This window comes from Crinia signifera, chromosome 1, assembly GCF_055691185.1.
Source record: "Crinia signifera chromosome 1, ASM5569118v1, whole genome shotgun sequence".
Classification (NCBI taxonomy): domain Eukaryota; kingdom Metazoa; phylum Chordata; class Amphibia; order Anura; family Myobatrachidae; genus Crinia; species Crinia signifera.
The window spans coordinates 175,054,740-175,077,478 of NC_139217.1; the positions used below are offsets into that span (position 1 = coordinate 175,054,740).

General features: G+C 43.4%; 1 protein-coding gene across 1 annotated transcript; it reads left to right on the forward strand.

The window, feature by feature from the left end:
* Positions 1-3,897: 3,897 nt before the first annotated feature.
* COPS4 (COP9 signalosome subunit 4) lies at positions 3,898-19,907 on the forward strand. The gene is made up of 10 exons (XM_083177828.1): positions 3,898-4,055; positions 6,963-7,042; positions 7,569-7,720; positions 10,934-11,037; positions 11,168-11,321; positions 13,798-13,948; positions 14,443-14,613; positions 15,714-15,829; positions 18,742-18,826; positions 19,575-19,907. Exons 1-10 carry the CDS (start codon positions 3,982-3,984, stop codon positions 19,706-19,708), a joined length of 1,221 nt encoding a protein of 406 aa, XP_083033954.1. The 5' UTR covers positions 3,898-3,981; the 3' UTR covers positions 19,709-19,907.
* Positions 19,908-22,739: the final 2,832 nt, after the last annotated feature.

A 22,739-nucleotide genomic window follows, 5' to 3' on the forward strand; every position in this document is an offset into this window, starting at 1 on the left:
TAATTCCCAATATAGAGATATTAGAAATATAATCCAAAAAAATTATAACATCCTTAAACAGGACACCACATTAAGAGACCTCCTCCCCCCTAAACCAACTTTTATTTACAAGAAAAACAAATCCCTCAAATCCCTTCTGGCGCCAAGTGAATTAAAAATAAAGAACACCAATGAAATTGGGTTAGGTGACGTACACACTATGTGGCTCCCCCAAAAAATAACAGGCTGCTTTAAATGCGGAAAAAATTCATGCATAACCTGTGGATTCATACAGAATAGGACTTTAAATATCATGTTGGACTCAAAACCAGTTGAGATCAGAGGCTTCATCAATTGTGGTACGACCTACGTAATCTATCTCCTGACCTGCAGCTGCGGCTTGAGGTACGTGGATCGTACCACAAGGGCCCTAAAAACCAGATTTTTGGAGCACCGTAAAAATATCCTAAATAAGAATATCCATCATAGTGTCTCCAGACATTTTGTTGAGTGCCATAACAGTAACCCAATAGGGTTGAAACTCCTGGGTCTGGAACATATAAAAACCACCACCCGGGGGGGTAATAGATTTAAAACCCTCTGCTGTCAGGAGATCTACTGGATCTTCAAATGTGATTCACTGTTTCCAAGGGGCCTTAATGATTCATTAGAATTAAATGTAGTTCTTTGAATCATTGCTTCTATGCCCATTCCCCCACAATTATATTTGCATAATGGGGTACATGTTGCCAAGTTATTGTCAGCTCATATTTGCCAGCTTTTCCCTGCCTTCTCTCCCCTCTTGGACGTGCTAAATTTCTCCAGTTATTAATTTGGAATAATCCTGCATTTATCAATCATAATAGAAATCCCTATAGAATCCCCCTTTTTCTATGTATTATATAAGAATGTATATGCTTACCCTATGTAAGATCCTACATGCTCAACTGTGTATGTCTATACACTCATCCTTTGTAGGATTCCATATGCCCAAATGTGTATGTACATATTTAATTATTGATCGGGACCTGAAATTGACACTCATAGATTCAATACATGTATATAAATTTTTGAACGATGATTCTTTAGTTTGTTTATATATAAATTCTATGCTAATAATTTATTTGGGCAGTCAGATTACTGGATATGTTCCTCTATCATAGACTCATTGGCTGCTCATGAAGTGATAATATGCCATTTATGTGCATACAATTTTTGCGTTCCACTGCGTTCCACCGGGTGCACACTTCCGTGTTTCAAAACATATATTAATATATGAAAGGAAGGAGGTATTTGATTGATGGACCAGCCCCACCGTGACACGCGGAAGTAGTGCACACGGGTATAACGCAGACGTACCATAATTCCCCACCGCTATGACAGCTTCCGGTGGGGAACGTGAACAAGTAGGACATAAGGAACGGTCTGATTGGTTCCGGCCCGTGGTCTAATGGAGCCTGCGGCTGCATACACGGAGTGGCGGATAAGCCTCAAATGTTAGGATGAAACCGCTAACTCCTTGGTATGGATCCGCGAGCCGCAATTGGACTATGTCCCGGCCGGGAAGTATATTTGTGGAACACACCGCTCCTGTTCCGGGATGATACCGGCCACGTAACGTCACTTCCGGTGACGTGATATTTGTTGTACAGTCCAGCTTCTGCAAAAAACTGTCTTTATAAAAATGGTTTCCATATGAACAAATAACATATTAGATGTACACACTATGTCATCCTAATGAGGAGCTTCTAACATGATTTTGGGCTTTCTAAGTGCCCAATAAACAATAGTGACCCGGGGTGAACCCGGAAGTGAAATTTATTAATGAAAACAAATGAGTGTTTATTGAAGTTTTTATTATGTTACATGATATTTTCATTCAAATGAATGTGACTATTACAAATGAATTTTTTTAATCTGTCTCCGAGCATGTTCTTTTTCTTGTTATTCATTGTAATTTTATAAGTGAATCAATTTGGTATGCTAATTAGTAACCAGGAAGTGTGGGTATAAATACCCTTAAGGTACACTGACAGAGACACCTTGATAAAGCTGACAGGGGTCAGCGAAACGCGTTGGTGTTACGTGGATTGCCATCTCTGCTCTTCATCCAATTGGATCTTGACACCTGCTCATTCCACTGGACCTATTATTGAGACCTGGGAGACTTACCATCTACTGGGACAAGCCTACACCGCACACATCGTCGAGGTTGCTCCATTGTGGGCGAAATTTGCCCTAATTCTTCAAAGGATTACCATACCTCCAGCGGCGTCTTATTCAAAATTGGCTCACCCAAGGACTCCCTCCACCGAGGACTCTAGCTCGTTCCAGTGCAGGTTATATGATGTGCTAATTTCCACCCACTTGATTTTTAATTCTTATTTAGAAACTTTTTATTTTTAAATCCGGATCAATTGTATTAATAAATTTGTTATATTTTTACATTAATTGATTCACTTATTACTGTTAATAATTATTGTACAGCGCTGCTATTCTTGTCTTTCTTGCGGCAGGAGAAGGGTCTTAGTCTCAGCATTGGGGAGAGACCCCAGCCGCACCACACTCTTTCCCTAAAAGTGTCTGGCCTGTTACAATGCCGGCAAACTCAGGCAGAGGGCCCCTTCAGTTCCGTGGGCCACTGTGCACTGCACCTCCAGCAGTTCCGCCTCTGGGTGGTGCGACTGTACATGTGCAGTAGCTCTACATGCGGCGATTTTCCCTCGGTCTTGATCCGACTTCTGCTCAGAATGCTGTTGGATTAGAGCTGAGCTCCGATCGTGGTAGTGGCCAGCAGGGGGGTGATGGAGCAGAGCTCCGAGCGTGGCAGGGGGTGATGGGTGGACACTGAGGGGTTGACAAGACCGGCATACCTGAATTTATCATGGTGTCCTTGCAGGCTCTGCTGTGCTGGGTAGGAGCAGCCAACACTGCCTGCAGCTCACTCAGCCAGGAGGGAAGAAGGCTCATAACTACAAGATCTGGGTTCTACTGCTTAAGCAGGTGGCAGCTCCCATGCCTGCCATTTGCCACAGCATCATCCTGGACCCGGCATTCACCGCAGACCCCGCCGGTTGCTGGCTCCCCCAAGCCGCCGGGAGGTCTGCCTCACCATAGTTACGCCACTGCCAAAGGGCGTGTCTAGTTCCATACATGGTGAGATTGTGAACGTGACACCTAGAAGCGTGGGACTGCTGCATCTGAGAGGAATTTTTTTAAATGACTTATTTCAAAATGTAGATGAGCCCCAAAGCAGTTAGTAAGAGCTACTATACTTACTAAAGAAAAGTCACTGATACGTGAAAAGGATTGTTCCTCTAATGTGTTTTACACGTGGTTCCATATAAATGGCCACAAAACATGCATGTAGCCATAGGGATCATTGTGTTTTATCACCAATGCTGGGAAATGGTGCTGATGATTTAATGTAAATGTATCTATCTCTCATTCCTTTATTTCCCCAAAATGTAACAGTGAAATGTTGGCTAGGTGAAACGAGGGAGATTGCTGAACTAATGAGGGAGAGAGGGAGGTTGCTGTTATTTCAGGGAGTCTCCAGAATGCAGGAGGGTAGGGAACAAATTCACAAAACTGAAGGGGATGTTTTAGTTAAGCCTATAATTTACTAAACTGAAAAGTCTATCTGTTTATAAAACAAAAAAACAGGTCGCAGTCACTGGCAGCACAGCAAATTACACACCTGTATGGGAAAGGGCCAATGTTACAGCCTGGTTATGCACTAATATTTCCTACAGACACTAGCATTTCATATGCAGGCAGCGCATAGTAATATTATATATCGGATCACCTTCTGATGAAGTCGCTGATCTTGCACTAACCAGTAGAGTGCGCTGCTTCCATACAGACAGAGATCTCTGTGACACAAGAACCATGGCAGTTGTACCCGCCTCGGTTCCAGCATGTGAGCCCGGAGGCGGGGCGGCCCAATGACGACGAGCATGTTGTAAGACAAAGAGGGCGTGTCCAGTGCAGGTGATCAAGATGGCGGCGTCCGTAAGACAAGATCTCACCCAGCTGATGAGCTCCAGCGGCTCTCACAAGGACCTGGCCGGGAAGTGAGTGCGGCTTTCGGTGTGCATGCATGGAAAGGATTTGCGGGGGGCTATGCAGCCGCGTCCGATGGTGCAGTGCTCCGGTATCATGGCTGCATCAGTCCTGGTGCCAGTCAGACAGACTGGGGTAGGACCAGGGTTGGCTACCTGACCCTCTCCTTCAGGGAGAAAATGCTCTGTTCCTGGACTACCCTGGTAATGTATGATTGCCATCACCTGTGGTGACAGCTTTCTTATCAATTACTTAGCTCCCCACAGGTGATGGCAATCATACATTACCAGGGAAGTCCAGGAACAGAGCATTTTCTCCCTGAAGGAGAGGGTCAGATAGGTCCTACCCAGGGATGCCTATGTGAATGATCCCAGCGGTATGTGACAGGACCGCAGTCCATCATCCCTGTTGCTATGTGCTGTGTAGGTAGTGTCCACTTTCACAGCTTCGAGCATGGGCCCCTGCACAATACTCTGCAATTCTCCTGGGCTTCCCTTTTAATGATTAATTGCCATCACCTGCGTTACACTTATTTATTCATAAGAAAGGTGCTTCCCCGCAGGTGACTGTAATCACAGGTTGGCAATGGATCTCCTTTCCTTGTTACTTTACGGATGTTCACAATAGCAGCAGATCCTCCAACATGACCCCTTCCATCAGGTACAATATACGCTGCCCCTGGACTTAAAAGTGTTCAATCAGGGATTTTAAACTCCAGTCAAATACCCCCAGCAGGTCATATTTTCAGAATTTCTTTATTGTGTACACTGCGGTTATCAGGACAGCTTATGCTAAAATTAAATTCTTCTCCCGATGAAAGCGCATCATTCTGTTGATTCTAGTGATATTCGGGATCAATGACCTAATTCTGGTTACTAAGTAAAAAACAAAACTGCACCCGGAACACCAGACAGGCTCTATTCATCAAATTGTTTCAGTACGATGTGTCTGGGGGGTGCCTCTGAGAACTGTCACTTGGGGGGAGGAGAGATTAAAGCCTTACGTGTGGTTCGGACCATTCTGTTTTTTTTTTGTTTTTTTACACTACATCCCCGGACCATACAGGGAGGCTGTAATCTCTCCCTGGTGACAGGGATGGATATAAATCCTCGTTAGTAATACCCCTTTTACACCAAAAACCCTGGTCGGACCCTGGACTTTGAACGCCGGAGTTTCCAGGGTCTGACCCTGCTTTATACCCCATTTACACAGCACTTCGACCTGGGTCCGACCCAGGTCTGCGCTGTTTACACTGAACCTGGGTCAGCCTGCTTTTCCCTATGGATGCCAGGGATTCCATGCTTGTTGCCAAAGAGATTACATGCCCATTACAATAGGGTGGCAATGGGCCCCCAAAGGGTACATTTTACCCCCCCCCCCCCCCCCCCTTCCCCCAGGGTGCTGAGCATCTTCAAGCCGATACACCAATTGTAATATACTGAAGAAAGACGTGGTTAATGTCCACTATAAGTCAAGTAATAAAACAGTGAATTCTGCAGGGATAACACTGAGAGGAAAGGGGGGGGGGCCTGCTGAAAATCTGGGGGTGTCAATAGTTTTCCCCCATAGTTTAGTGGGAACACTATGTATGCAGGTTACAGTGACACGCTGCCTGGCCAGTGGGGAAAGTGCACAGCACAGAGAGCATGAAGAACTTGCAGCTGCTTTTTGCAGCGTGGTCAACTCTTTCAGGTCCCCCACTCCTTAAGCTGAAACGCCGCTAAGGCTCAGCTGCGTGTCTGGCTGTCAGCACTGCGGGGTGGGCAGCTCTCCCGAGCGGATCGGAGCAAACTACCTGTGCCCCACTCCCTACTCACAGCGTACGGCTGGAGCTGGCTGGCTGTGTTCAGTGGCTGCTCGGCGCTGTCTCCCTGCTCTGCCGCCAGCCTCCACCATGGACCACGGAGCCTCCCGCCTTCACTTCCATCTGTCACTGCAAGTACCTCCCCCTACCCCCTGATTGGGCAGCGGCTACTCGGATGCAGCCCCCCTGACTGCCCGTTCTGCTTGTATGTCCCAACCCGCAGCGGGACCATTTACACCGGCCTCTACACGGGTCCTAACCGTGTTCTACCCAGGTCAGGACCTGGGTAGAGGACCCGTGTAAATGGACACGGGTTGACCCCATTTACACCGCCGGTGATCTGGGTCTGACCCGCCGCTGACCCGGATTTTTCGGCGGTGTAAAAGGGGTATAAATGTTCCAGCTGTTCCCCTCAGGGCAGGGGGAGCATGAAAGTAGCCAACATGACACACAAAGTGTACCCTTGTGGGCTTGCTTCACTGGTTACTAATGGCAAATGATGGTGGCATGGATAGTAAAAATTGGTGTTCCACTGTCATCGTGGGTCATATATGTTCCGTTGTCTGTGTTCCAAACTACATTCACGGCCTGGGAACTAGCTGTTAACCAGGTGACAGGTGTAACAGGCATCCACAACTAATGGACACTCTTTGGTCAAGCACCCCCTGAACCGGACACTACAAGCTCCAGTACGACAGTTTGAGGACTGTTGTTTGTCGTTCCAGGGAATGGTTCGGGTTTTTTTTACCTTTTCCCCTAATTTTGTGGCAGTCCATTGTTGTTTTATTTTTTATTTTATTTTTTCTATCAATATTTAGTGGTATGTTATTATGTTATATATGAGGAGCTTTCTTTGTTAAATGCATTGCTGTTTAATTTGTAAGAGATTCAAAGACATGCTAAAGCAAACTAAAACCAACCCATGAAGAGGGCATAAGCTGGCTACATATGAGGTGATATATATCATCTGTTCAAGGAACTGCATGGGTTTTCAAAGATAGCGGGTGCTAGAATGAACACTAGATATATGAACATGAAGTGGTTGCTTTAGGAAGCAGGGGAATGTGGGGGATTCTGGCAGGAAGCAGAATGTAATTCTTCTTCCATTGGTCAGGTACCGTCAGATATTGGAGAAGGCTCTTCAGCTTCCCGGACCAGAACAACTTGAAGCACTGAAAGCATTTGTTGAAGCAAGTAAGATTTAAAGTGCCATCACACTTGCTACCTCATCATCTTCCATACAATTCATTAATTATGTATAGATCTGGTGTTGAATATACTTAAGCCCAATAAACCCTGGGCAGGGATCAGATCCATGGGCCCAGTTATAAAATATATTGTTCGTTTTAATTGTTTAGAGTATTCCCCAAAAGTGGGTAAATCCATCAATAACATGTAAATATGTTAATTAAGGATTTATAGTCAAATTCACAAACGCACCAGACCGTTTGTTAATGTGGAAACGGTAATGCTAGATTTACAATCAGGTTCTAGCATTAATTATTAACTGATCAGTTTTGAGCATTAATTCTGAAGGTGACTTTATTTCATCCCAGTTTTAAGAATATATGTATTGCTATTGTATTCCTTTAAACAAATTAAAGTGTTATTATTTTTTACAAGTTACAAAAATAGTTTTGCAGTCTCAAATGTTTAGTGAGTCGTGAGAAATCAGTAATAGATGTTTTCCCACTACTATGAGACCTTGTCACTTTTCTAGTGGTGAATGAGAACGTCAGCCTTGTGATATCACGCCAGCTGCTCACTGACTTTTGTACGCATCTTCCAAGTCTGCCTGATGATATAGCCAAGGAAATCTATCACTTTACCCTGGAGAAGATCCAGCCTCGAGTCATTTCTTTTGAGGAGCAGGTAAGGGATATGTGCTTGTATAATTATGAAAATTATACAAATCCAGGGTGCACAAGTCATCTGTAATTGAGCTTGCTTAGTGTGCATGGAACTAAAAGATGATATTTGCCTGTATACCGATTTGGATTTATCTATGTGGCCCTAAATGTATATTTGGTTTCATGTCTGTCAGCATCAGTGTAGCAGCCCTATCCTTGGTGCATGAGATGCATCTAAAATCAGATGGCTCTCTGCATGTATAGCCTGCATTTCTGTCTACATGCTCTAGCTAAGCTTAGCCAACATGCATATGCCCCATTATTAAACAGTTATGCTTGTTCAACTGCAAGTGGTATGCTTAATTCTTTATCACCCGAAAATTACACCTGGCCGTCGAGCATGCATTGTGTGGGAAGACACAAGAGCCATCTGCGTAATATAGTTGTGTTCAACCCTGTATCAGTCCCTAAACCTGTCTCAAGCTGTGTTCATACACAGAAAGTTTTTGTGCTGATTAGGTACAGGTATTCACAGGTATTACGTGTCCCCTCGCGGGGCTCACTGCGCTCGCCACGCTTTGGGCTCGGTGGCTTGCTGCGCTCGCCACACTATATAAAATCAACTCCACGCCGACGTGGATAGTGGGGGTATGAAAAGGTTGGAGGACGCGTACCGCCACGCTTCAGGTTGGCGTTCGTCATGGGGCGGCATTTGACATTGTATACCCACCCTGGTAATTTCTATCAAAAATCGGGTATGGGGGGCCATATAACATTGGTTCCTATGTAAAATCGGGTCCCTCGCATTGGTCGTATTGTATGCCATTATAATGGCATGCGATGGACCCGATTTTACATAGGAAGTTAACATTACATACAATGCTTACAATGTAAAATCAGGTCGGTCGCGTCGGTCGCATCGCATGCCATTATAATGGCATGCGATGGACCCGATTTTACATTTGTCAAGAAGCGATGGGACCCGATGGGCACCGTGCTAGGAAACAAGTACCGAAAATTCTCTTTCAATAGTCAACCACATTTAATTAATAGAACAACAATTGAAGTCCATCTTAATAAAGATAATAAGGGTAATCAACCAATATAATACCGCTGCGTACAGTCAAAAAACGGCTCCACAAATGATGTAGGCATATAGTTTAGTTAATGACACAGTTAATTGCACTCAGTCTATTTCCTTTGCAAGCTGCTTGCGAATAGTACAACAATTTCCTTTGCAAGATGCTTGATCACAGTTCGAAAGCACACACATAGGCAAATATTTCTCTGCTTTTAAGTAGACAATGAGTGAGATAATTTATCTAACCAGACAGTAAATGAAATGATCACTATATTCCTTATGTATCAATGAGGATAATTGCTCTCTATTGCTGTATTGTTTAGCAAATAATTATTTAGAAAAAAGAACAGTTTTTACTATATGTATAGTTTTTACTATATGTATATATTAAACCTGGTACAATTACCATTCTGCAGGGATACCTTTTAATTAGTTGAATAATCGTTATATTCACTTATATCATTAAGATAATATACATTGGTTCATATTTAATTAAGGTAATAATCTGTCTATAGCCTCTTGTAGTCCCCTTTGTGTAGATAGGTGGGAGAAAAGGGTGACAGAATAGTGAGAGAAGGTACCCTCTCTGATTCCAGTACAGCTGCTTCTTGTACGGAATCTGGAGCTGTGTAGCTACAAGTGAGCGGGTCCGTAGGTCTCAGTATGGGGGTGAACAGGGGGATATATAACGGCTGTCCTGAGAAATGTGGCACAAATCCCTGTTAGTATATACTAGTGCAGGGCGTCTGGCCACACACTCAGGATGACTTGTGCACCGGTACCTTCCCCATTCCCCTAAGTAAAAAGTCCCAGAGGAGTGTCGGTCACTGAGCACCCACCAGCTGCCACCTCCTGCATTTTCCAAGCATGAGCATCCTCTACAGGCCAGAGACTGCCCCAGTCCCCATTGCTGGCCATACACATGGGGTAGATAGAGGGTCTTTGGTGCCCCCAGGTGTAGCACCAGAAGCATTGGAAATAACTTCTGGATCACTGTTTCAGTTTCCTGTTCGCAACTATTGGGTTGAGAAGTGTGCATACATTGCACTATCTACCATTATGGCCCCCTAGTACTGCACTATCTGCTATCTAACCATGCCCCTTCCTTTACCCCCAGTATTACCTACCCCTAAACCCCTCCTTGCCACTCAGTACCACCCCCAGCACTGTCTCAACTGCTATCTACACTTACCTCCCTCTACCCACAGGGCTGCCTGCCTGTACCCCCTCTACCCCATCTACTTCCTGTCTCTATGCCCAGCTCTTCCCCAACTGCACCTTGACGTAAACAATCTTTTACCCAAATGCTACCTACTCCAGGGCTGCCCAATCTGCCACCTGACCCCTGCACTGTCCCGTTTTCTACCTGCCCTCATCTCCCATATGTGAAGGGCCCCAGAAATATTGGCGTAGGACCCAAATGTTTTGCTCTGCATGATCATTGATTGCATTCTAATTATTTATCATATTGTAGAATTATTGCTTTTCATACATCTCCTCAGAGTTGTAATATCTAGATCCATGTACATAAATATAGACATCATTATGAGATCATTATAAATATAGAGACATCTTTTGAATCATGAAACCTGAATCTAATTTACGGAACCAATATAAATCCTGGCACACTGTGCCAGATGAGTAAAAGATAAGATGTCTTAAGCTCCATATACACGGAGCAAAATATTGCTGAGCAATATACAGTATTGCTCAGTGTCCCATTTTCATCAGCGACCAGAGATGGCCGCTGATTAAAAGGAGACTCTCTGCCGGGAAAGAGCCGATCACAGGACCATGCTCCTCTGACCAGGGGCTGGTCGCGGGAGCGCGCTCCCGGCGACAGTCGCCCTGTACACACGGGGATATGGTTGCTTAGCGACCATATCCCCGGCGATCTAGGCTGTGTGTGTATGGTGCTTCAAGGTTTCCTGGGAGTGCTCATCGGATTGCGATTGCAAACGATTTGCAGTATAATAGAATATCGGCCCAAAAATTGCTGTAGTGTGTGGCACATTAAGATCTGGACCTCTCATCTAAAAGGAGTTAATCAATAAAGAAAACATTTTTTGAAAAGTATGATTTGTTTTTGTTGCATAAACCATTAAAAAAATAAGCTGCAAGTGGATTTTTAAAATTTGTTTCCCACATTTGCAGGTCGCATCAATTAGGCAGCACTTGGCGTCCATATATGAGAAAGCAGACGACTGGAGGAATGCAGCTCAAGTGTTGGTCGGGATACCTCTGGAAACTGGGCAAAAGTAAAGATATTGCTAATTATATCTAACTGTACTTTAATTTCTCTAAAAATAATTTCAAAATCCTGTAGGTGCAGACACTTTCATAACTGTGACCATACTGATTGCCTGGATGTTTCCCTTTGTCCTACAGACAGTATAATGTAGACTATAAATTGGAAACCTATCTGAAGATTGCCCGGCTTTACTTGGAGGACGATGACCCTGTGCAAGCAGAAGCATACATAAACCGGGCCTCTCTCCTGCAGAATGAGTCCACCAATGAGAAGCTACAGATCCACTACAAGGTGATCAGGGCACAATTTTGACCTTAAAGGACATTGCTGACCTGATAGTCGATTGATTTCTAGAGTTTCAGTCAAAATATCTTTGTTTAAAATGTTATTTTAGTCACAGATTTGTGTGAGTAAAGGGACCTTTAGACATATGGAGACAATTGCTTGAACCTGTGAACATTTGGCTTCACACCGCTTTAATTCTGGCAGCTCTTGGATGAATTTAGGACCTGATTCAGATTGTCCCATTGTTGGACGACCGTGCATGCGCTGGTAGGCTGTGCGTATGCGCGGGCGTCCATGCGAAGACAGACCGTGATGGCTAGCCATTGCTGGCTATTAGCAGAGTGATTGACGCCCTGCGAACATTTGGCGGCAGTAACCCAGCAGTCTCCTTCTCCCCATGGCCATCATAGTGCCCAGTCCTGGCTTTACTCGCCGCTGCAAACAAAGGGTGAAACCATTAAATGCGGAGTGATTCCGAATGGTTTCCCCCTCATGTGCATAGCTGCAAACTAATTTATCGTATTTGACAATTTGACTAATTAGTTTTCTTCCAAATAAGATAGGGTAATGCTGGGTACACACCTAAAGATTTATCTGTCCAATCCATCTGGTGGGAGCAAATATCTGGTAATGTATGGCAGCATATGACAAATGGGCATTTGGTCCAAAATGCTGGAAAATGGACAAAAACTATTGTGTGGCTAAATTTGTTATATGAAACTGTTGTAATAAATTTGTCTGAATTACTATTGCCTCTTTTCCATTGCTGGGGTGCAAATGTTCCCTTCTCATACTCGCATACATTGCCAGATTTTTGTTCCCATCAGATAGATTGGACATAAATAAGTTGGCCGCCATATTATATCTACCATGCCATGTCTGCTTGAATATATGCCATGCCAGCTGGCTGTATAATTATGATGATGACTGCACAATAGTCCCCCAGGAATGAAACCAGCTAGCCAGTTATAGTGTATTCTGGATCTTTTGGGTACCCAAGGTCTTTTGTTTCAGAACCCCTGCCCTAACCCACCTAGGCACTATTCTTGGGTACCTTGTAAGGCTCCATACACGCTAAGGGGGGTATTCAGTCCCATCCGATATCCCCGACGGGTGCCCATTTTGGACAATAAGGATTTGACTTTTAATAAAGTCAAATCGGTATAGGGGAGTCCAGTCCCTTTTCGGCTGGAGTTGAATTCTGATAGCCAAAATTTTTGCGTAGCGGAATTATCAGGCAAGAATGAATACCCCCCCAAGCATTAGTTAAACGTTATTGCTCATTATGGCCCTTGTTTTTAATATTGCTTAGTGTGTACGCTATCACTGACTATGTGCACTCCAGTGGGTCCTTAACAATGCCTTCTATACATGCAGCTCAATATAACCATGTCTTAACGACTGTTCAGATGGAGGTTCTTTCTTCTTGGCCTTTAATAGGATTGACTGAGAAAGACCAGTCACACTAATCCCCTTGCTGTATTGTTCTCTGTATTGTATTGCAGCCGAGAACAATAGATGAAAGGAAGCATTTTCTGTACCTAGGTGCAAAAACTTGGTCAAGAAGAACCTGGCTCTATCTGTATGTATGGAGCAGGAGCCTAGTGACGTCAGGGATATTGTTCAATGTGTACGTGCTTCATCGTTTGCCAGGAGTTTAGCGGGAATCATGGAGTGAATTATCTAGTGTGTACCCGGTATTAGTCGGAAAAGGATTGGAACAGATGGTGCACTCTGACCTCTCAGAAGGGCTGTGTACAAATTCCAGTCCCCTGTGTCCAAGGCAGGGAATGTAACCGAAGCCTAGGAAGGAGCTTGGTCATGAAACAAGTACTTTCCCTTTCTGGCTTTACGGTGTACTCAACCTTACATAGATTTTGAGGGAGGGGATCCCCAGCATTCCCTTTTATCCTCCATTTTGACTTCTGTTCATCATATTGCACTGAGGTAGGGGTCATTCTTCCGCCCCTGTTTTTTTAGGCTGTTTACTTGCTTGTCTGGTTTCCCCCAAAATCTCATATGAGCTGTAATATATATTTTCTAAATTAGCTGGATGTAACTATGTATATTAGACAGTATGACGGTGCAAGGAGTGCTTGAATGACAAGAGTGCTAGCTCTCCACAAGAAGATTCCATTGAGGCTCACCTCTACACCATATTCCTTTAGTACATCATCAGATGATCATGTGCTTCCCAGCCTGTTTAGCTTTTGAGATGCTCAAACTTCCATGTGTATCCCTCTGTAACAATAAAATGGGATATATTCTATACTGTTAAATCCGTTGTGCTGTGTAGTTTATTGGGGAACACTGCTCTCCCACTTTTGTCATCTGACTGGTACAGCAGGAGCAGTACTCTTGTCCTTGTAAATGTCCAACTTCTTGGATGCAGGACCCGTATTGTCGTGTAGTCTTGTAAGTTTTGAATACTGCGGAAGTTAAACCTAAAAGTATCTGCACTTAATTGATTTCTTTTGTCTAGGTTTGCTATGCCCGTGTTCTGGATTACAGAAGGAAGTTCATTGAAGCTGCTCAGAGATACAATGAGCTGTCATATAAAAACATAGTGCATGAAACCGAGCGAATGGAGGCACTGAAGCACGCATTACACTGCACTATCCTGGCCTCTGCAGGTAAAGCATAGTGGCCATTTTAAAAGTATTTATATTCCCTATAAAATTATTTAAATCCCCCTCATACACATTACACCTTATATTTTTCATATCATCTAGTGTGTGTATGCCCAATCTAGTTAACGACCACCCCCCTTCCTCCATTGTCTGTGCTGCATCAACAATGCATGCTGGGGGGAGATGATGACATCACTGAATAATATTCTTTTGTTTCTTGCGCCATATCGATCTTTGGTAGCTCCAACAATATTGTTAACTGTATCGTTGACGTAGGTCATCGGCTAGTGTGTATGAGCTATAACTGAGCACACTAGTGCTTATTTGCTGTCACTCTGCCACAGAGTAGTGAAGGTTATTGTTAGACTTTTTCTTTAAATACTTTACAGAATTTCCTCCTTTCCCTCTGTGGGGGTCTTATTTTTAGTTAAGACCTATCTATGACAGCCCACTAAGTGTTTTTCCGTTTGATAGCTTTTCACTTATCTTATTTGTAGGACAGCAACGCTCCCGAATGTTGGCAACTCTTTTCAAAGATGAACGATGCCAGCAGCTGGCAGCATATGGGATTCTGGAGAAGATGTACCTTGACAGGATCATTCGAGGAAACCAACTGCAGGAGTTTGCAGCTATGCTCATGCCGCATCAGAAAGCCACCACTGGAGATGGTACGACTGTCTGTCTACCAACCTTAGGATGTTTGCCGTTTTTTTTTCATCACTGCAGACAGTTAGCCAAGATCATTGTGCAAGGCAGTGACCATCTACTTTTGTGTAATTACATTTGTGAGGACAGGGCTGCATGTGTCATAATGTGAGGAGGTAAGCTGACACAAGGAAGAAGCCACAGGCTGAGGCCTACATGGTGGAAGGAGCAGAGTTACACCTGACTACATAGACACTTCAAATCATAACCCTCTGTAGTTTTATAGGACAGATAACCTAATGTATCAGCTGTAGCCTTCTCCCCTGCCTCCTGTCACAGGTGCAGACTGCATATGAGTACCTTGCCATGGTGCCTATTCTGCCTTAAATTGTCACTCAGTGCTACTGAAACTATAACTAAGGCAAAATAACCCAATACCTAAATATATGGCCCTAGTTACCAGCCTGTAAAATGACAGAACAACATAAGTTGTGTCCGCATCGGCGGCTGTAAGCCCCCAAATGGAGCAAGACCCGAAATTGATTAGTCAGGCACCAATTAGTGGATGCTGCTGCGCAAAACATTTGTGTTTCCCCTTCCCCCATAGAGGTGAGGAGCAGCATAAGCTTTTTATTATATAGAATTAAGTAATGTACCAGGAATATGTGCTGAAACTAGTAACATTTCCTGTGTCCCTGACAGGTCATAGTTCATTTATTTATTAACCGTTTCTTATACAGCGCAGCCGGTTCTGTTGCACTTTACAAATATAAATAGGGATAAAACAAGGGTTGTTACAGACAGTCAAGTGGTAGGCGGGCCCTGCTCGCAAGCTTACAATCTATAGGCAACCTTACAACATATAGAGATTTTGAAGATCATAATAGTGACAACTGTTAAATTAATAGATGACAATTGGGCCTTTTCAGGAATTACTTTCGTTTTGATTTAGATCATAAATGATGATCAATAGAAATCATTTTAGTTGTAGTTGTTTTTGCTAAAACATGTTTTTTATGGAAGATAAATGGGGTACTGCTTCAAAATAGCTTTGTCACAAACTGGGAATTTTCTATAATGTAGTTTGCTGTAAAGAATCATGCACACATTTTACCATTTTAAGGTTCGAGTATCTTGGACAGAGCAGTGATCGAGCATAACTTGCTATCCGCCAGCAAGCTGTACAATAATATCACTTTTGAGGAGCTTGGAGCATTGCTGGAAATCCCTGCTGCCAAGGTAAATTGCTATTCTCTCTTTTTTTCCTTTTTTTTTTTTTTTATTGAAGCATTTGAATCAATGTAAATAACAGACATTTAAGAATTAACATACCGAATAGAAGAAAAAGTAAAATTACAGAATGCGGCTGATAGCTCTTATAGTACAACATGTTGAAAATATCACATACTGCATGTAATGATTAGTACTGTATTAAACAGAAATAAATTAAATTAGCCATATATACACATTGATTTAAGGACACATAACTTCAATCTTCCAATTTTCAAGTTTTCCGAATCCTAGAAAAAGGAGGCAGAAGCTACGGCCATAGCCCACGTCCTGCTGACAAACAATGAGTTAACACATAACAGTATAAATTGTCAGCCTGCAATATTAAATATAGAAACAGAAGTAGGCTGGAAAAAAAAAATGAATATTGGCAGCACTACAAGCAAAAGTAATCAAAGTATGTCTAGTAGGAGAAAAACATTGAGGTTTTGTCTTTTGAGTAACATACGATCTCCTCAAGTTACAGCCCCTGGGCCAGATGCTCTAAGCTTCAAACATGATAAAATGGAGAGTGATAAACAGCCAGCCAATCAGCTCCTACCTGCCATGTCACAGACTGTGTTTGAAAAATGTCAGGCAGGAGCTGATTGGTTGGTTGTTCATTACTCTCCATTTTATAACTTTTGAAGCTTAGTGCATATGGCCCCCGAAGAGACTTGTGGGGGGTGGGATGAGTTGCTTCAAATTGGAAATAGACACCCCAAATGTTTCCAAAGATGTCTGAAACCTATAGAAAACCAAATGGAGTATACATATAGCATTCAATGGCTCTTGGTGTGGAGTGTGTGAGTCATTGATAGCCTTTCTTTGTTGAGGTTTATGGCTGGTAGCATGGGGAATACTGGTTTTATAATGCCCGAAGATAAACAGAAAAGTTTAATCCCATGGTACGAAGCAGAAGCAAATTCAGAAGTGTCCACCTCAAAAAGTGTGTGACTTTAGGAGAAACAAGCTCCTCAATGGGGTTTAAGTCAATAGGTTACTCTATGGGGCAAACGTCAATAGGATCAGCAACCTCAAAGTCTTCCTGTAACATGGGAGGAACATTTAGATATTGAGACCGGTAATCTAAAGAATCTTGTGCACGATCAAATAGCGATAATATATGACGGATTTTACTGTCTAAGTAGGGTATTGGCAGTTGTGACACCTCATTTGCCAATTGGGTAGCAAAATCAGTAATGTCAGGCATTATGAAAGTGTCAGTATACACAAGTAACTAAGTTAGTGAACAAAAAATAAATAGAATAATATCAAAATTAATAGTGTACCAGAAATAGCAATCTACTAATGCAGTGAATCCAATTTAATACACTAATATAATACGCCACTAGGTGGTGCTGTTGCTGTGCCAATAAACGAATTTGTCTCAATAATACATTGCAAATCTATTAAATGACTCTGTACTTGTTTCCTAGAACGGCCACAATCGCGGGTATCGTGTACCTTAAAGTTAAGGTACACGATGCCCGCGATGGACCCGATTTCCTTTTTACCGAGAAAGGCAAAATCGGGGGCATCGCGTCGGTCGCGGCCATTAACATTGCCACAGACGCGATGCCCGCGATTTTGCCATAGGCTTCAATGTTAAAATATTTTTTAACATTGAAATCGGGAGCATCGCGTCGGTCTTGTGCCATTATAATAGCACAAGATGAGATAGACTAGATTAAGTCCATCTCACATAGGAATATGACCCATTTCACATTGTATATGGCCCCGTCGTCACCCCACGATTGACCCCAACCCAAAGCGTAGCGAGGTGCGGCGGTGCGCGTCCTCCGACATTTTCATACCCCTACTATCCACGTCGGCGTGGAGTTGAGAATCTAAAGTGTGGCGAGTCACCGAGCCCGAAGCGTGGCGAGTGGACGCATATACCTGTGAAGTTATACGCGTCCCCTCTCGGGGCTCGCCGCGCTTCGGGCTCGCCTTTATATTCTCAACTCCACGCCGACGTGGATAGTAGGGGTATGAAAAGGTCGGAGGACGCGCACCGCCGCCGCTCGCCACGTTTCGGGTAGGCGTCAATCGTGGGGTGGCGGCGTTGTGGGGGTAAAATTGGGGGTCTGGGGAATATTTTACATTGAATCCAATGTAAAATAGGGTCCCAGGGACCCTATTCACATTTGATTGAATGTAAAAATCGGGTCGGTCGCATCGCATGCGATGCGACCGACGCGATTTTTCCGACACGACCACCCCGATGCAAATCGGTGTGGCCGTGCTAGGAAACAAGTACCAATGACTCTTTATAGCATTCAACAGTAATAAAGGAAATAAAGACAGACAAACAAACAATTAAGTCCATGTGTGAAAACCATTCCTGTTAAGGGAAAATGATCTGTTTCTATTAGAAATGACTGCAGTCTCTCAAAATAGTACCCCATGCTGGTAGTATTTTGTGTTGTCTCCAGAGAGCAGGATAGGAGTAATGATGCTAGAAAGCGTTCAATAGTCAAATGAGAAAGTGGTAATACTGGGTTCAGAGCAATCCTCGATGCTCTATCCACACATTGCTGCATAGATTGCCCCCCTGAGGAGCCCGTGAAGTGGAGGATTAAAGAGTATTCTTGATTCACTCAGGAGAGAAACTAAAAGGCGGCCATGCTAGATGCTCCGCCCACCGGCAGTCCTCCTTTCATCATTTTAAACGAATGTGGTTGGCATTATATAGGCAATAACCTACCATATGGAAGCTGCACATCCCTAGTTTTCCTGCTCGCCTCCAATGGGGCGTGATTTAAAAAACTAACGTTCTGGGCCACAATGTGCTGTCCCAGTGTGGCAGGTGGCGGCCATTGTGTTTCACTAAGTCACTTTATGGAATGTAACAAACATAATATTTCTTTTTTATTCAGGCGGAGAAGATTGCTTCTCAGATGATCACAGAGGGTCGTATGAATGGATTTATTGATCAGATTGATGGCATTGTTCATTTTGAAAGTAAGTGTCTTAGGTAAAGCCTGTGCAAGGCTTACACTATGCACCACATTATGTAATTAGTCTTCTCCTTCACCAGGATTGTTTTTTTTTTTTTTGTTGTTTCTGTATACTTAACATTTATTGTGCATTTTGTGTGTAAAGTTGTGTTTGGCTTATGTGAATGAAAAATGTAGTGAGGGTGCAGACTTTCTTCTACTGTATAACTATCAAGGGTCTGTTTCGTTGAAGAAATGTGTGCGGAGCTAGCCTTCATGTGAACTTACAGATGTGTCCTCATACATCTAGCCTGAATACGCCATTCACCAAAATCTGTGACTTTCCAGCAACTGGATGCTTCAATATCACTTCTCAAGACTGCACTGATTAATTGTGTGAGAAAGAAACAATGCAACTTGGCAAAGAAAAATATGCCACAGTCACTGCTTCACATTGCGATTAAGACATGCATTCAGGCAAAATACATTTTGTGCAAAAAGGGATATTAGGTGCAAATGCAGCAATAGTGTATGAGGACACATTTTGTAATCTTTTTTTTTTATTACAAAGATATCTTCTAGGGAGGGGGTCGAATCTGCAGATCGTATGTGTAATACATGCGATTTGGACAGTTCTCATCCGGTCTGTCGGAATCTGATGAAAACTGTCCCAATCAAACCTGTGTATGGGGACCGCTCTCCAGTATAATGAAGTTTTTATTGAACTGTACAATCTAAGCCAACCTCAATATTCTGGATTTTTGTTTCTTCAGCTCGTGAAGCTTTACCTACGTGGGACAAACAGATCCAGTCCTTATGTTTCCAAGTCAACAACCTACTAGAAAAGATCAGTCAGACAGCACCGGAGTGGACAGCACAAGCCATGGAAGCTCAGATGGCCCAATAAAAACTGTGTTACCATCATGCTGGAGGACTAGGCAGGATTTCCTGTCATGCAGTGTAATGATAATGCACTTCAATGGTTCTTCCAACAAAACTTCATTAAGATTACATGAAATGTAATCCCAATATTGTGTGTGCATTTCTGTGTATAGCATGCATGCCGTGTTTGGCCTGCTCCAGAAATAAAATGACAGTACCATATATGTTCAGCCTGTAATGGGCTATGTCTTGTCCTGTAAGTGTCAGTGTAGAGAGATAATAGACTGACTGCAGCTGACACATGGGTGTTCTTGTTTTCTTACAGAACTTACTCTGTATTTTATAAGTTTTCATACCAAGGAGTAATCCAATAAATAAATAAGTAGACCTGTTGCTAAGGGTAACATCCCATCTTCAATAGAACACCCATCTTAAAAAATAAACCCCCTAGAGACTGATCTTTGTTTGGCCATTGCTCATCAGTAGTTTTAAATCCATTGACGATAACTGTTTTTACCATCGATGGCAGCAAACTAGAAAGTATCCTGCATCTCTAGCTGCCCAATGGTTGGATTTATAGATAGTTGTACTAATCCCAATTTACATAGTGCTTCTGCAGCTGTATAGAGCTGGCTCATTACATAAGGGCAGATGTATTAAGCTTTAAAAAAAATCCAGCCAATTGGCTCCTGTCATGTTATAGGCTGCTTGAAAAATTACAGTTAGGAGTTGATTGGCTGGACATTAACACCCTTGAGTGTTTTTTTTTGTTTTTTTAACGCTTAATACATCTGCCCCATAGTGTGCTACCCTCCTCCTGAGTTGACAAGCTCAGAAGTCAGCAGCCATTTTACAGCCAGTGACATGCCTGCAGATGCAGCCCAGCCCTTAGTCCCTTTTACTCCTTCATTAAATTAATTAGGGGATAGTCTCTACATTGTTCCTTGAGTCTGGCCGAGCATGGCCACAGCAATGGCAGCCACCTGAGCAGTGCATCTATGTCATACACATTTGTTGTCAGTAATATACCAATGATAATGTAGTTCTTGTGCGCAACAGCTATTGTGGGCAAACTGGTTTCTATCTGTACTCTGGACAGGCAACAAACACATTAGAAGGATATAAAGGGCCACTTTTCCCTTTAATTTCTGACTGAAATGTATCTTAACACAATATATTACTAGTACTTTATTGTCTATAATAGGCTTAGGTTTTTTTATGCTATATGTTTAGGGGTTTACGCAGAAAGAAGAAAATATTATGTCTATCCGTCAATGGAAATAAAACCCTTATTAATTAAATATAATGTACTTCTATAAAGGGTGTAAAAAGCTTCATTATTAAGTTTACTTGATGACAACTTCTGGGTATGAATGCGTCTGACATCTGACATCACCACCCACTTTGGGTACATACCGCCGCTGCTTCAGTACTCCCTTGACTTTTCTCCTGTCTCCTTCATTAGTTTAGGACAGTGTAGGGTTATTTTATTTATTTTTATAATGGTCAGCTTACCTCAGTCAGGGGTGGCTCCCCGGGGGGAGGGAAGAGGAACAGCAGGCAGTGTGGCTTTGCCCTGACTAGGTCTTGTATCCATGGAAGTGTGCCTTATGATGCTGCCCTGGTGTACTTCGGTGTCCGTGGTGTGTAGATGTTGCTGGACGGCGTCCTTCTGCCAGGTCGTGTCTGTGTGGCGGCCAGCTGTTTCTTGGTCCCCGCAGCATGGAGGCTGTTAGCGGCGGTCCTGGCACCTGCTAAGGAGTTCCCCAGTCCGGCACTAGCCAGTTCCGCTCTAGAGCAGTGGAGATGTGTCAGATATGCTCACACGCCCGCCAGGGGGCACGGGTGGATGACGTCATTGGCGGCATGGAGGAAAAGTGTGGTGCTGCTGCAGATATGGATGTGTCTTTCCCCCGTAGCGTTGATAATATCCCTAGGAGTAAGCTGCAGTTTTATGGGGCATTAGATATTTTGAGTTTGAGATTTATTGTAGGCTTTATTCTTTTAGTGTGCCTACGTCAGTGGAACCTTGGAAAAGGGCCTCAAAGAAGAAGAATGTCGCTGTACAGTATGTGCAACATGTGATAAGCCCTTCGAGGGTGATCCTAAGGCTGTTTTCTGTTCCGGGTGTGATCAGCGACCTGCTGCTAAACCTATGCAGTCAGATGTTCTCAAGGAACTCATGGACTGGATGAAGAGATCTTTCGTGTCCAAGGAGGAATTTATGGAGTTCCAGTCGTTAAAGAGGTCCAGGTCCTTAGCAGGCTTCAGTTACGAGGAGGCCATATCCTCGGAGGAAGTGATGGAAGAATTGGAGAAGTCGGACAGTAAGTCTGGCGAGATTAAAGAAAACTAGGTTGTTTAATCTGGAGTTGGTGGAGAGTCTCCTTAAGAATATCTTTAATACCATGAATTATAAGGAGACGGTGCCCGCAGAGGATCAGGATTCATTTCCCAGAAGGGAAGGTCCTTTCCAGTGCACAAGATTATGAAGGAGCTCATTTCTAAGGAATGGGTCAGCTTGGATAAAAGGCAGGGAAAGCTGTCTAGATTGGAAAAAGAAGTATCCATTTCGGGATGAGGAGCTGCTAAAGTGGTGCACTATTCCAAAAGTTGATGCAGCCATGGCAGAGTTAACATCAAGGACCATGATCCATTGTAAGATGGGGCCTCCTTCAGGGAGAATAGAGAGCTCATTGAAAAAGTTGCATTCTTCTACTGCCACAGCGTTGAAGACTAGTATTGCAGTGGCTGCTGTGTCTCGAGCATTGAGGATTTGGGGTACGAATATGCACATCGACCTAGAGGAGAGGATTTCTAAACCGTACCTTTTGAGGAGTTTGGAAATTATTAAAAAGGGCATTGAGTATCTTTTTGAGGCCTCCTTAGACATGATGTCCGTTTCGGCAAGGTCCATGGCAGCTGGTGTTAAAACCAGGACAGCTCTAGGACTTTGGGCGCGGAATGCAGACTCTCTGTCGAAGAACAGGTTGGCAACCTTGCCATTTGAGGGTTTTCTTCTGTTTGGAGCTAAGTTGGATAGTCTGATTCAGAGA